Source organism: Dipodomys merriami, unplaced genomic scaffold, assembly GCF_024711535.1.
Source record: "Dipodomys merriami isolate MVZ:Mamm:240054 unplaced genomic scaffold, mDipMer1.0.p SCAF_5, whole genome shotgun sequence".
Lineage (NCBI taxonomy): Eukaryota > Metazoa > Chordata > Mammalia > Rodentia > Heteromyidae > Dipodomys > Dipodomys merriami.
Genome location: NW_027206068.1, coordinates 64094064 through 64110618, shown reverse-complemented (window position 1 = coordinate 64110618; position 16555 = coordinate 64094064). Strand labels below are relative to the sequence as shown.

Here is a 16555-nt window from a genome sequence, read left to right as displayed (position 1 = left end):
TTTTTTTCCTTTTGAAAACAGCTGATGCCAAGTGAGCCTGTCTGACTCACTCGGCGGCTTGCAATGAAGGTTATGAACAATCTTGTCTTGGGGGCCTCTGAGAATGGCCAGAATAGAGATCTGGAATGTTGTGCCATTTGAAATGAGACCATATCATTAAATATTAGACCCTAGGGGCCTGCCAAATGAGAGTACATCCTTTAAACATCACCAACAACCTTCCCCACCACTGCATTTTCAGGAACTAAAACATCTGGTTTCTTTTAGAGTTGTTCATTTGCAACTCGCAGAGAAAATAAGCTCTTTCTGACTTTTTGTTTGGAGAGAGGAGGAGCAAAGTGAATCTAGGAGAGAAAAAGGCCAATTTCAACTATTGCTTGTGATACAATGCCTGCTACTGTGGGATTATAAAGTTGAAAAGGCCTTTCAAAGATACTTTTTCTCATGTGGACTATATCCAAACTATCCATAAGCATGTATAACTCCATCATCAAATAAAACTAATATTTTAAGGGAAAATGTGTAAGTCTATAGAGGTCACACTTATTATTCTAGCTACTTGGAGGGAGGAGAAGGGAGGACTGTGGCTGGAGTCGAGTGCAGGCATGGTGCTGCACACCCGTAGTCCCAGATATGAGGAAGGCATAGGCAGAAGGTTTGTGGTCTGAGGCTGGCCTGGGCAAAAATAGGAGACCCTATCTGAATAAGTAAAGTGAAAGAGCTGGAGTCATAGCTTCACTGGCAGAATGCTTGTTTGAAAATACAAGACCCTGACTGGGTTCTGCAAAATCCTTGTACTGAAAAAAAAATCAAAACAGCATAACTAGGAAGTGGTATTTTATATCTAAAGCGGATGATACAAGTTCACACAGAAGGCTGCTTCCTCTGTCTTATCTCCCCACCTTGCTGTGGCCCTTGGAATGGGGATATAACCAACAAAACCTCTACAAGCAGTGAGTATTCAAGGTACCTCTTTTTTTTTTTTTTTTGGGTCCGGTCATGGGGCCTGAACTCTGGGCCTGGGTGCTGTCCCTCAGCTCTTCAGCTCAAGGCTAGCGCTCTACCACTTGAGCCACAGCGCCACTTCCGGCTTTTTTCTTTTTTGCTTATGTGGTGCTGAGGAATCGAACCCAGGGCCTCATGCATGCAAAGCAAGCGCTCTACCACTGAGCCACCTTCCCAGACCCTTCAAGGTACCTCTTACAGTGTGGCTATGGGGTATATATTTTGGGGGGAAAATTTTCTCCATGATTTTTCTTCACTTGTCTTACATCCCTGGAATTATCGCTAAACAACTTCTCAAAGGACAGCGACGTAACTCACTCTGAAGTTCCTAGTGCAGATCACATGCCATTTCCTTCTTAAAGCTCACCTGCCAAGTGATGCTTACATCACATTCTGGTCTGGCTCTGCTGCTCTCCTCTTCAGGCTCATCATTTGCTTCTTGCTGTCCTGTTTCAATCTCTTACTCACACATCTACATGTGCCTTTTCTTCTCTTCCCGGTCTTTATTCTATCTGCATCATATATATATATATATATATATATATATATGTATATATATATATATACATATATATATATATATATATATGTATATGCATGTGTGTGTACACTCAAGTAACATTTCTAAATAGAATCTTTTATATTTATTAATGTATATGTGTCCTAAAGTTTTTCCTGGTCTTTATTCTATCTGTTTCATATATATATATATATATATATATATATATGTATATGTGTGTTTATATGTATATGCATATATGTATATACATACACACACACTTGAAGTAACATTTCTTTTGTTTTGAAGTAACAGTTCTAAATAGAATCTTTTATATTTATTAATGTATATGTGTCCTAAAATTTTCAAATTAGTTTTCTCTGAGTCATTGGTGAAAAAAGAGGTTTCCTATTCTTATTCATATCCTATTCCTTACTGCCCTGGAATCTATACTTGTTATCTCTCCACCACCTCTTCCTAGAATCACTGTTGTTCTCTTTGTCTCCAGTTTCTAACACTTCTGGAGCCAGTTCTGTTTTTCTCTTTTCAGACACTTTTGATTAGCATTATATCAAGCTAATGTGAGAACGTAGCTGTGTGCAGAGGCCTGAGCTCTGCGAGGGTTTCTGCCCTTGGCAAGCTGTAAGGAGGTCGAAAGGTATTGCTTTCTGTTCTTGAGACACACTGGTTGGACTTACAGGATTTTATGGTGTACAGAGTAACATTAAGCCATGTTAAGAAGAGTCCTTCCTCATGTCCCACAGTCCACACAGGGAAAGGAGGTCAACTCCTCTTAAGGAACAGGGTAGACGCAACATAAACCACATTCTAACCTGGCCCTTCTGACAATATGGTTGTGCCCACGCAGTGAAAGGTATACACACACACATTTTTAATCCCTCGGTGCACAGTTTTCCATTTTTGAGGATAAATATGTGTAATTTCATCATTAAATACAAACATTTTTGTTGTCAACTTCGGTGGAAACAGAGCTTGAGCTCAGGGCCTTATGCTCTTGCTTGGCTCTCTTTTCCTCAAGTCTGGCACTCTACCACTTAAGAAACACCTTTACTTCTGGCTTTTTACTTGTTAATTGGAGATCAGAGTTTCACATTCTACCTGGATGGGCTTTGGACATTGATTTTCAGATCTTAGCCTCCTAAGTAGCTAGGACTTACAGGTGTGAGCGACTAGTACCTGGCAAAAATCATATTTTAAATAAAAGGTCTAAGAAGACAGTGGCCAGTCCTGGTGGCTCATACTTGTAATTCCAGTTACTGGGAAGGGGCAGATGGGGGAATTGTGTTTGGAGACCAGCCTAGGCAAAAGTTCTACAGATTCTGCTTCAGCCACTCTCTTCTCAATCATCCTCACAATAGAAAATTCCAATACTTACTCTGAGATGTAGAAAGATTGGAGAAAGCTGACTTGGTTCGGCCTGCCAACCATTCCAGGCTTTCATGCATGTTGGCCAAGGCTTTAAGGTCACTGACATCACGGAGAATGTCTTGTGGGGGGATAAGTTTATCACCCAGGTTCCCAATTAGAACTTCAGACTCTTTGCCAAAGGCTGCCCTGAAAAAAAAAAAACAAAAAACAAATCAGAAATACACTTCACTTACAGCATGGCAAAGGCAGGGATGGGCAATGCTTCTTAAGGCACAGACAGCACAATGACCATTATAATCTCTACTTCACAGCATGCTCTCTCTCCAAGGTCTAACTTCGGGAGGAAACCATTGCATGCTTGCTTAAAATTATTCTAGCAGGAGACAGAGTTCTTAGAACAAATGAAATGAGCTCAGTGGCTATATCTCCTGCAGGAGCAGCATGGGCCTGAATTACAGTGACAGCCCCTAGGATGGCTTCTAGCTCTCTTGTGTAAGAGAGGTGATTTCTTTGTTGCTTCTCCAGCTGTGGAATCTGATGTACAGTTTAGGATGCCAAATATATACCTGCTTTTCGGCATAAAAATAGAACAACCAAGCTCATCTGGGAGCTACAAAATATTTTGTGTTTAAAGGCTAATTGGAGCCAGTCTCTTTGAGAGAACAGATTACAATTGAGGAGGATGACTAGTTCATTCATTTATTTATGTGAAAGAGGATGTGAGCCAAAGAAATGATAAACGTTAAGGTATTTTTGGAAAGAAAAATAAGCAAAAAAAAAAAACAGTGTTGGAGTTCTTTTACTAACAGGAATCATAGAAAGAGGTAGGTTTCACAAAAAGTCCAGTCTTCAAAGACATTTTGAACCTAGTCACTGAGGTGAAGTGCAGAACACAGAGCCTGGAATTTGCTAAATGCTCCTTAAGTTGAGGTTATCAGTATTTTGAGGTCTGTTGGGATGATGAATAAAGTTAGTTACAAGGGAGCAAACACTAGGAAATAAGTCTCAAGGTTGATTCTTCAAGAGGTGGATTACTGTGATGGAACACACTAGCTACCTATCCAGTACTTAATGTCCCATACCTTCATGGAAAAAGGACCCTGATGTTGTTGGGGGTCAGTGTGCCCAACTTATAAACAAAATGAGACACCATAAAGACTCTGGTAGATTTCCTTGCCTCTCTTACTGGTGTGATGGCCAGGTGCATATTAACTGATGTCAGATGAGCTTACAAGAAAGCTGTCTCCACAGTGTTCTTTGCTGGCAGGAACTTGCCTGGCTTCCCTCCTTTCTGGAATTGGAATGCAGCCATGGCAACTGGGCTGCAGTAGCTCTTCTGAAACATCAAGTGACCTTGAGAGTGAAGTCAGTGCTGAGAATAATGGAGCCAGGCCATAAGAGGGCACCAGACACTGATGACATCATGGGGCTCCGGTGCGGTCCCAGACAATGCGCTTCCAGGCAGCGTGTCATCAGAGAGACAATGAACTCCTCTTTGCCACTGATATTTCCAGTTTCTGTGACTAGCTGCTAAATGCAATTTCGAACTGACACACTCCTCTAATTAGCATAAGTGATCTCATCCTCTAAAAACTTGGTCAGAAATTAGATGCTACTGAAAATCTAGTTACTGAGAAAAGCAAAAACTATGTCTCCATCATGAGCTGAGTCCACAAGACATGGGTAATATCTTTCCCTAGGCTATCACTCAAGTTCTAAATATTTATCTTCTTAATCTGCCCTTATAAATCAACTCTTCCAGCCCCTTAATCATTTTTGATAGCTATAACACACACACACACACACACACACACACACACACACACACACACACACACACACACACACACACACACACACACACACACACACACACACACACACACACTCTCTCTCTCTCTCTCTCTCTCAATGCCTCTGAGCTAGTGGTTAAAAAGCAATGAGGGAGGCAGAAGGCTTTGAAAACCAGGCTTAGAGGCATCTTTATGCATGTAGGTATAACCCTGGTAAAATGTGACCATGAAGACAAGTGCATGTACTTAGAAGTGAGATCCCAAGGCAGGGATCCATGGGCCCTCGGCATGTCTGTGCTATGCGGCCATGTGTTGGATGCGGCTATGTCTGTGCTGCGTGATGAGCTCACTTCCCTGTGGCTCACTGAGATTTGTTTCACCTCCTCAGATGTGCGGGCAACAGACTGAGAAAAATACAAACTGCCTCATGTTGAATACATAGTAGACATCTCATTTGACAGGAATCTATAATCTCCCCTTAACAACCTGGAAAGAACACAGAAATCTTGACATGGGGAGTAACTGACTGACACCATAACCACTACACACAAAAACCTTATTCCTTGGAGGATTTGTAAGTGTGAAAAAGCTTGGTGGAAGATTTTTATGTGTTTCAATAACCTTAGAGGGATGGGCTTAGTTGTTTGACTAGCTGATTTTTTTTTTCTTAAGCCTTCTGATTTATGAAATTATAGCACATCCAGGCTATGAAAAACTATGGACTCAATACAAATTATATAGCAGAGAATACTTGGTATCATAGAAAAATATTTAATACAGCTTAATACATTGTATTACTGTTTAATAATTATATATAAATTGATTTAAAAATGGCTATCTATATCCTCAAAATGTTAACCATAAAACTAGACCATAGATTGTGCTTTTTTGTATTTTCTACATTTTTTTCAAAAACAGGTTTACTTTTTTTTTTTTTGGTAGTATTAGGGCTTTAACTTAAGACCTCAAGTTTTTTTTCTACATTTGAACAACTTAGCCAGTCTCTCTCTCTCTTTTTTTTTTTTTGTCAGTTGTGGGGCCTGAACTCTGGGCCTGGGCGCTGTCCCTCAGCTCTTCAGCTCAAGACTAGCGTGCTACCACTTGAGCCATAGCACCACTTCCAGCTTTTTTCCCCCTGCTTATGTGGTGCTGAGGAATCGAACCCAGGGCCTCATGCATGCAAGGCAGGTGCTCTACCACTAAGTCACCTTCCCAGCCCAGCCAGTCTTTTTTTTGTGTTCATCATTTTCAATATAGGGTCTCATTTTATGTGCAAGTGATTGGACTGCAATCTTCTTATTTATGCTTCCCTTGGTTGAGGAGATTACAGGTACCACAGGCCCAGCATTGAGTATGATGGAGTTACAGGAACTCAGTGTACAACTACCAGAGCTCCCATTTCTAACTAAGCAGGATGACAAACTTGAGCCAATGTGTGTGGTAATATTTACTTTTTAGTAACCGGAAGTACTGTCAGCACAGCAGACAAGAGTACATGGGTATTACTGATACTGGAGTTCAGTTGGGAGGTGAGGACAGTGGATGACAATGGATCTGAATTGTGGCTCTAGGTTTGCTAAAGATGCAATGGATATCCAGAAAGACAATCATCTGCATTTGAACCAGAATTATTCCTCCATTTTTACATAATTTTAATCTTTTTATTATAACAGTATTTAACGAAGAAGTTGCGTATGTCTTTAGAACTTACATATCAGGAACAGCAAACTTAAGGTGTGGGGTAGTGAACCCCACATGGACAGCCCCCTTCATAATTGTGGGCTAATAAGCTCACAGGAAGCCTATGAAACTGAATATCCATAAGCCTCTTAATCTTCATTTTTAACCACACACTTTTTGTTCATCTTTAAAGGACTTGATCTGACAAGAATTCATTTAAGAAAATTTTGCCAAGAGTGTTAAATCTGTTTAACTTAATTTTACCACACAATTATAATCTATAAAGAAGTCTGACACGAATTCATTTAAGGGAATTTTGCCAAGAGTGTTAAACCTGTTTAAGTGAATTTCACCACACAATTATAATCTATAAAGTCTATCTGACAAGAATTCATTTCAGAGAGTTTTGCCAAAGATGCACAAAATTGTCTCCATTTAGTCTTTAAATAATTCTGTTAGCCACTGAAAGGGAAGAAAAATCTGCAATTTCAGCAGACTAAATGAAATTATGAAAGAACTATAAATGGTCTCAGTAGTGATTGATTTGCAGATTTGTGCTATATCTGCTACATGACAAACACACTTGGGCCCATCCCTCTCTCTCCTGGTCCCCCTATCCATCTCTCTTAACACTGCTTCCCACTGCAGGGACCAGCTCTGAGACAGTGGCTGCAGGAGCCTGGGACATGCTGCCGAAAGGGTGAGTTCCCAGTGACACAGAACAGAGTCAGGAAGGGCAAGAACCTGCTCGTGTGGCAAAGCAGATGGTCAGAGTCCTCCTATTGTGCAGCAGGCAGAGTACTCACCCAGAACAGACGCTCAGGGCATGAAACGACATGGAAGACCCCTGGCCTGGAAGGCCTCTGTCAGTAGATCTATGAAAAGTCCTATTCACAATCATGGCAACTCACCCCACAATGCTTTTGACACTTATTTTATGGCAAAACAAGTGAGGTGAGACCCCAACGTCTTAAAAATCGACTTGGTCCTTGTGGAGCTGGCTTGCCAGGGGCCAAATGGACCACACAGACTTCAGCAAGGACACCAGTTGGAGATGACTTATCAGGCTACCATGCTAGAATGCTTAGACTCAGGGACCAATATATAGTGCTATTTTTTTGTGTGGGTGTATGCCCCTAATAACAAAAAAAAAAAGTGTCTGGTAAGTTAGCATTAAAAGTTGGAACAGCCCCCTCTCTCATTAGTCATAGTATTCTTTTTGCTTTTTCTCCTGTAGCTTTAGGCTAAACAAGCTAAACTGGTATCCAGGAATCCTTCCTCTGGGAAATAACAACAATGGAATTGGAAGAAGTTGTCATCTGGCTGTTTTTGCTTCTCACACTACTGAAATAACAAGCAGAAAAACTGGTTACTTAGAGTGGTTACCTAGAGTGAATGACGTGATTTGCCAAGGGAAAAAGTAAGCTGCTTTTGTGTAATAGAGGCCCACAGGCCTATGTGGAATTCACTGGGACTCTGCTTAGTACTTCAGTGTCTATAGAAAAAGTTAAGTAAATACCATGGCAGCTCAGCAGAGGCAGGTCCACTAAGAATTCATTGTCTTTAAGCTACAAGGCTAGGCTGGGTGTGGTAACTTGTTCTTGTAATCCCAGCTACTCAGGAGGTAGAGATTTGGAAGAGGATCACACTTTGAGACTAGCAAAGTTAGTGAGAACCCCATCTCAATCAATAAGCCCACAAATTGTGACAGCGTTGTGAGAGGTACAGGCAGGGGGAATCTGATCTAAAGCTAGCCCTGAGCAAAAACTTAAGACCTTACTTTAACAAAACACCAAGGGCAGTGTCAGCACAAATATGTAAAGAACTCTTGACAGGCTGGCAGAGTTGGCAGAAGGTGAGGACAACACAGAATAAGTGGCTGAAGCAGTGACCGGTACCATACTGCCTTACGATCAGTAACAGGAAAGAAGACTTCAGCAGCTGTACATCATAACATGTACAGGGAAATAGGTTTCCTTTTGTTCATCGGTTCTGTTTATTTTTTTTATTATGCTCAAATACACAGAAATATATAGTGCATATGTTACCATGCTATAGATGTACACTTAAATGGGCACATTGAAACATACAATTCAGTGACATGTAGTACATTTACAATGCTATGTAACCACTGGTTTCCAGAAGCTTCCTGTTTTCCCTAATGGAAAGTCTGTACTAATCAAACACTCACTGTCCATTCCCTCTTTCTACTACTGTACAATGAATTTGCTGATTCCAGAGAGTTCATATAAGAAAACTATCTGATTCTTTGGCAACTGGCTTATTTTACTTTGCATGTTTCCGGGCTCATCTCTGCTCTTGAACTTAGGTATGCCACATCTAGATTTTGTTTGTTTGAAATATTTGGTATTCATAGTATGACCTTTAGTGCTAGTACTACCACTTGAATTCAGAGACTGGGTGCTGCCACTTAGCAATTTTGCTCAAGGGTGGTTCTCTAGCACTTAAGCCACATCTCTACTTCCAGCTTTTTGGAAGCTAACTGGAGATAAGAGTCTCTCAGACTTCCTTCTTCAAACTGGCTTTGAACAGTGATCTTCAGATTTGCCTCCTGAGTAGTTAGGATTACAGGCTTGAACCACTGGTGCCAGGCTTTTATTCCTTTTAAGGTTGAGTAATAATGGCATCGTATATGCATACCATATTCTGTTTACCCACTCACCTGTTGATCAACAACTGATTTGTTTCCATCCTTGGGCTTGTATGACTAATGCACACAGGAACATTAGTGCATGTATCTGTTACAGTCCCTGCTTTAAATTCCTTTTGCTGTATACCTAGGAGTACAACTGATATCTCACATGGTGATTCTAGTTGAAGTTTTCGATGAGAAAGTTGTTTTCTGCAGTGGCTGCAATATTTTACATTGCTGCCAACACTGCACATGGCTTTCAGTTTCTCTAATCATTGCCAACATTTGCTATTTTCTGTTCGCCTTTTTGTTTCTAAATAATGGCCACTCTAATGGATATGAAATGTACTAACTGGTGTTTTCCAGGAGCAACGTTTATAGTAACTAACTTCCAATTTAGTTTAGAAGTTACCATAGACGCAGAACTCTATCTAGATTACAGAGGAGGTCTGTGGAGTAACTGGACTTGGGATGACTGCAGTCACAAGGCCATGACTGGCGAACTTCATGTCTTTTTACGAGGGAAAGAGAGGGAATGTCTTTAACGTGATGAACAGTTACCTTATATTAAGCAAAATTAGGAATTTCTAAAATTCAGGTAGGGTGAGAATGGATAGAATAACCAAAAGGATGGAACACAGAAGACCTACATGCTCTGCTTTAAGCTCCGTCACTCTTATCCTTCCCCTCCTTCTCCAGCCCACAGTGTGGGAGGGGAGCCTAACTCTTCCTAGGCTGTTCTCCAGGATCCCAAATGGGTCCTCCCAGTTAGAAGCCTTGGTGGAAAACTGGAAGACACAGGGAAAGGGAAAGCCGGGGTGTTTATACCCTTTTTCTCCAGACAGAGATATCTCTAGCAGTGGCTGTATCTCCTCCATGGTCTGGCTTCTAGTATGCGCTATCTTTGAGTGCTTATGGGCACTGCAAACATACCTTTTCTCATGGCACTGCAGCTAAGGGGTGGGATGGTGGGAGGAAGTAGTGGTGGTGATAATGGCTCCTAACTGTGGTTAGTCTGTCCATTATCTTCATATTTCTTGTGCGGTGTTTAGATCCTCATTTCCTAGTGTAACCAATTCCCTGCCATTACATTTTCTCTCAGGTAAGTAAGCACCTGAAAGATTTTTGTATAGTCCACATAAAGACTTTGGTTTATACAATATGTAATAATGATATTTGACTGTATACAATACTACTGAAAATTGATGAAATTCTTTGACAAGAGGATTATGTAGTATGGGTAGGGAAACTGAGACAATGGTGATCTAATGGGTGACCTAATTAAACATCACTTAGGCAGAGCTTAAGCTGATAAAGGTTTGGTCACCTACCTTGATTCCTAGTAGCATGAGTCATTCGTATGAGACATGATAAAGACATGCCTAAATTTGGCATCATTTCTGCTTTACAGTTAACTCAATCTTCAACCCTTTCAAAACCTATTTTACCCATTCAAAAGTAATGGGGGCAGCACTATGCTGATGGGTTCTTCAATTATGTTTTCAAAAATTGTTTCTCTAAAATCATCTCTGTAACCCCTCATCAATAGAAAGTAACAAAATTGTCCCATTATCTTGATTACTCTATTATTTCATTTTCCTCCTAGAAACTGCTGAAGCTCATCACTGACTCCATCCTTCAACTGATGGCACTTCAATACACACTGCCCTGCGAGCAGCTACTCTTCCTATTTACTAAATAATTGCTCCTCCCCATTAGTTTGTCTCTTCCTTCAGTGATCACAATGGATGATTTTGCATTTCTTTTCTTTACACCCTGTACTTGTACAATTTAAGAACTTGCCATGTTGTAGACTAGCTACCTGAAGCTATGCAGCCCAAGTGTGCAGAGCAGGACTAGGAAGGAGGGTAGAGATCGAAGTTGAATGGTCAGATCATGTGATAACTCTCTTTAGCCTTTTGAGGAAAATAACCAAAATGTTTCACAGTAGTTTTACCAGTTTCCATTTTTAGTAGTACCATATTATGGTTCCAGTTTCTCACATCCTTGTCAACACTTGGTATTATCTGCCTTTTAAATTACAACCAGCTACTGTATAAGAAGTAATATCTCCTTGTGGCTTTGGTTTGCATTTTCCCAGTAATGATTTCTTCATGTTGTTTTAACCATTTGCATATCTTCTTTAGAGGAATATTTATTCTAAGTCTGCTCATTTTTTAAAATTTGGATTTACTTTTTATTATCAAGTTGTTCATTTTTTTGCAGATATTTATGAGAAACTTGCTTTTAATAAGGCCTGGCTGTAAGCCTAACTGTGGGTGCTAAACTATCCTAATAGCAATGGGTACATTTAGTGCTTAGATTTTAGTTTCTAAATGACATTTCTCTGTAAAGGCACTGAGATACTTGGAAGGAATAGCTGAGTCTAGGCTTAGAAATGAAAAATACAAGGTGAGTGTTATCTATTTTGTTCTATTAGAAGTGGTAAAAGATTAATGGGGTCATGTTGGAAGAAAATGAGATTTCTTCCTGGCTATATCTGGGACAATTTTGAGTCTCCAAAAAATAAATAAGTAAAAATAACAGTAATAATGACTTCTGTTTTCAGTCACGATAGAGAAACTGGTATTAAATTAGTTCTCATACCATGGCCAGCCACAAAAATGGGTGAAATAGTTAAATAACTGTTCACTTGTTGAACAATATAAAATATAATATAAAACTGACCCCTGAGAAAAACAGTGCAGTAAACAACACAATTTATCATCTGCCATGATCTAGATTTTACTGTGTATGTATATATGCAGATATATACACATATATTTGCAAATGTATATATATTACAGATAAATGATCTAAGTATGATACACAACATATGTGTACTGCATTATATATATACTATCTATGTATATGTGTATATATAAATATATTTATCCTTATTTATGTATATATTATATATTTATATACACATATACTTATTTATCTGTTCTAAATAAATATAAATGATAGTTATGCTAGAAACCAGGATTGAGATCTGGGCTGTGACTCAAGTGGTAGAGCATTAGCCTTGAGAACAAAGCTCAAAACAGACAGTGCCTAGGTTCTGAGTTCAAGTCCTAGGACCAGTACAAAAAAATGAATAAATAAGTATCTGGAATATCTCTGAATATCTGAAATTTAAGCAAGGTGAGCCAAAACAATCTGTAGCTTATAAAAGGAAATCACAAGGGAAAGATAACATTTGAATTGAATGCTAATGAAAACATATCAAAATTTGAGGACAGCTAAAGCACTGTTTATAAATAGATGTATAACTCCAAAAGCTTATATCAGAAAAGAAAATATAGTTAGGAACAGTGATTTTAACTTTCTCTAGAAGAAGCTAGGAAAATGAAGAGCAAATTAAATCCAAAGTAAGCAGAAAACAAAAATGAAGAACAGCTAAAGGGGAGAGAAAAATCACCGAAGCAAAAAATTGGGTGTTTGAAAACGATAACAATGAAAACCTCAGCAGTTTATAAAATTGATAAAATCAGAGACTGGCAAACTAGGGTCTGCAGATGAAATCTGTGGCTACTTCCCTATTATACCAGCACAGCAAAGTAGTTGTGGGAAGACATGGCATGGTCCCTCAAACCTAAAGTATTTTCTTTGTGCATTTATGGAGAGTTAGCAATTTTTTGTCTTACATAAACTGATCAAGAAAAAAAGTGATGGGACTAGGAAAGTGGCTCAGTGGTAGAGTGCTTGCCTTGCATTCATGAGGCCTTGGATTCAATTCCTCAGCACCACATAAACAGAAAAGGCTGGAAGTGGCGCTGTGGCTCAAGTGATAGAGCGCTAGCCTTGAGCTGAAGAACTGAGGGACAGCGCCCAGGCCCAGAGTTCAGGCCCCACGACCAACAAGAACAAAAGAAGAAAAACAGTGAGGGAACATATATTGCCAATATTAAAGACTAAATAGTGAACACTACCACAGATCTTACAGATTTTAGAAGGATAACTAGGGAACATTTTAACACTGTGACAGTGACTTCACAAATTCCTTGAATTACTTAATTTGCAAAATGGGCTATAGAACTAGGGACTACAAATGCTCCTTTCTATATTTTAAAGATTGAAATAATTAAGAAAAACTTTCTCCAAAGAAAATGCAGGTCCATGTGATCTTTCTATCAAACATTTAAAGAAGAAGTAACAACCATTTTCAGGTAAGCTCTTACAGAAAATAAAGACTAAAACGAAATACTGATAAGGATATGAAGCATATCCTTTCACATCACATTAAATCTACTCTAATCTTATGATCCCGCAATTCTGCTTCCACATTGTTGTTCAAAAGAATAGAAGCATATGAGGACAAAAACATTTTCTAAGAATTAATTAGCCATACGGAATCATTTAGAGCAGTTTTGTTTATAAAGGATGGAAACTGGACATAACCCAATGCTCATTAGTAATAGAGTAGAATAATGAATTGTTACATGTGTGTATAGATTGTCAAAGCGTGTCCAACTGAACACTAAGATCTGTGGTGCTTCATATATTTAAATCATCTCAGTAAGAAAATTAAAAGAAAAATGGTCATAACTTTAAAACTGAATTAAAAATGCATGGATACATCACAGGTAACTATAAGAGAGAGTAGGAAGTAGAGGAAAAGCTGTTGTTTTTTTTTAATAAACAGCTGTATGGATGACATTTATCTTTGGGTGTTGACTAAGATTAGAAAATCACAAAGTCTCTGGGAATCATTCTTAAGATTACTAGTTAGTAACGAAAGCAAATAAAAGAGAGATCTGGCAGTCACTACCTTACTCAAATGGTCAGGCTTAGCTTTGCCAGGCTTTGGGTGAAGTGATAGTATGGGGGTTTTAATTATTACCCATAATATTTTCCTGATAGAACATATCAGGAGATAGCTCAGGATATAATCACAATGAAGTTGCTAGATGAATCCAGACATGTAGTTGAAATCTAACCCCCCTCCTCCTGCCCCCCGTGCCGTACCAATGTTTAAACTCAACAGCTCTGGACTTGCTTAGTTTACTTTTCAGCTGAGCCATGCCTCCAACCTGGCTTTTTACTGGTTATTTTGGAGATGGAGTCTCTCAGACTATTCTTCCTAAGACAGCCTTGAACTTTGATTCTCCTGAGCTCAGACTCCTGGGTAGCTAGAATTATAGGCATGCATTAATGGTGGACAGCTTCAGGGACATGAAAAAGTGGAAGGAATTATTGAGACTGATGTATGTTAGCGGAAACTAGAGATATAATATGTGAATCTCTATTGCATCTTACATTAAAAAAAAACCTACCTAAGGTAGGTCCAGGTGGCTTATATATATATAATCCTGATCAGGATGAAGAAGATCAAAATTCATTGTTAGCCCAGACCTTAAAGGTGGAGTGACTCTTACGGCCAATTAACCAGCAAAAAGCCAGAAGTGGAAGTGTGTCTCAAGTGGTAGAGTACCAGCTATAAGCAAAAAACCTGAGTGAAAAGCTCTAGGATAAGCAAGCTCTCTCTCTCTCTCTCTCTCTCTCTCTCTCTCTCTCTCTCTCTCTCTCTCTCTCTCTCTCTCTCTCTCTCTCTCTCTCTCTCTCTCTCTCTCTCTCTCTCTCTCTCTCTGTCTGTCTGTCTCTGTCTCTCTGTCTCTGTCTCTCTCTTCAAAACAAAAACCTAGCTGACATTTTGGGGATGCAATTGGGGAGGTATGATATATATTAACCACAGCTTTTATAGAATGCCAATTTTGTTAGATGAGGTATGATAAGTAGAATGACTGTAGGAACTATGATTATGTCACTTTAAATGGAAAAGGAATTTTACACATGTGACTGAGGTTAAGAACCCTGAGCTAGGTTGACTATTCTGGATAATGTGGGTGTGCCAAATCTAACGATATGTATCTGAACAGTGGACATCCTGTCCAGCTGTGGTCTGGGAGAGAGAATTGATCAGGGAAGGGGCAGAGTTGCTCTCTTGCTCACGCTGAAGATGGAGACAGACCCCAGACTAAGGAAGGAGGCTGGCTTCTAGAAGGCAGAAAGGCAAAGAAAGGTATTATCTGTTAAAACTTCTGGAAATAAATACATCCCTGCAGATAAATAAATAAACACCTCCCTTGATTCTAACCTTGTAAGACTTGTGTTAGATTCCTGATCTATTGTAATATAATGATTTTAGCTGCTAAGTTTGTGGGAACTTCTTAAGGTCGCAGCATAAATAACACGTCTAGTAAAGGTATGGGTCCCTATTAGGTTATCTTTTCTCCTGAGAGATATATGCTGCAGTACTGAAGAGCAACAGTTCAGATAGTATGTCAAGAGGGCAGTAGGTGAGTACATGTGGAGAGAGTTTAGTTGGTATGGAAAGATGAATAGCAGATTGAAGCCAATGTATGGTATATATGTATTTAAAGGATTATTTCAACTTTTCTGTGGGTTTAAAACTTGTCAGATTACAAGCAATGAAAAACTTTAAGGGCAGGGAAGTAAAATAAGGAAAGAGAATTAGAAGGGCCATTGCTGGGCATTTCAAAATTAGCATCTCTCTACAGCTCTGTCCAAACTAGGAGTTAGGCCAGCAGTCTCCTGGGAATCACCTTAACAGCATCTCTTGGTGGCACACTGAGTTTCTAATCAATGTCCTGAGTTTCTGGGAATGAAGGTTTTATAGAAGGTATAAAACAACATGTGTGCTAAGAAGTTAATGTCCCAAATTAAAATCTTGAACAGAATTACTTACAGCAATCAGAACTCTCAGAAACTATGTCTGCCCTTCAAATGTCAGATCCAGAGAGATGAAGCATAGAACAGCTGTCAGTCATGTTTGGATAGGTCAAAGCCATGGACAAGTAAGTGCACATTTTCTTCTGCTAGTCTTTCTGTCCTTATTGAAGCATTTTGGGGAGGTTTATTTGTTGCGTTCAGCTTAGTGTACACAGAAAAACTACTGTATATAATTGAACCTTTTCTAGAAGAAGAAGAAGAAGAGAGCCTGTACTTGGCCAGGCAGCCTGGGAGGGGAGCAACAGTCTAGAGACAGAACTACAGACACCATTCCGTTGAAGGCAGCTTTGCTAGCATAGGGGTTTCTATCTAAAAGAAAGACACAAAAGCCAGAATCCATGGAAAACTGAATAGGTAGCAAAACACCAAAGTTCAAGCAGCGATTCTCCAATTAAAGGTCAAGATTTTAATCATAGGTCAAGGTAGCTAGCTTTGTGATAAGTTCAAAAGCACAATCATGCAGAATTCATTATATTAAAACAACTTTTTTTACTGTTTGACTCAGACTTGCACAATTATATGAGAAGAAATGCCTTAAAATTTCTCTATAACTAAAGTTTTAGTGTATCATTTTTCCCTGGCAGCACAACTTTTTGATCTTTGCCCATATCATTAACACATTCCATACATTAAACAGCTTTAGTTTACTTCTGATTAATTTCCAATCATTAATACAAAGTGTAGATTACTTTTTATTTAAATAGTTTTGTACTCGTCACTAAGATTCCAATGCCATCCAAGTTGTTTTTTAATTGACAGGACATGCAGAAGCAAGCAGTT

At 39.2% G+C, this 16555-nt stretch overlaps 1 protein-coding gene across 1 annotated transcript in view; it reads right to left on the bottom strand.

Annotated features, from left to right (window-relative positions):
- Nucleotides 1–16555, bottom strand: part of Exoc4 (exocyst complex component 4) — a 689440-nt gene that overhangs the window by 107874 nt on the left and 565011 nt on the right. Inside the window, exon 14 of the mRNA XM_069996791.1 lies at nt 2901–3079. Coding sequence (XP_069852892.1) covers nt 2901–3079 — 179 coding nt within the window. The remainder of the gene's footprint in view (nt 1–2900; nt 3080–16555) is intronic.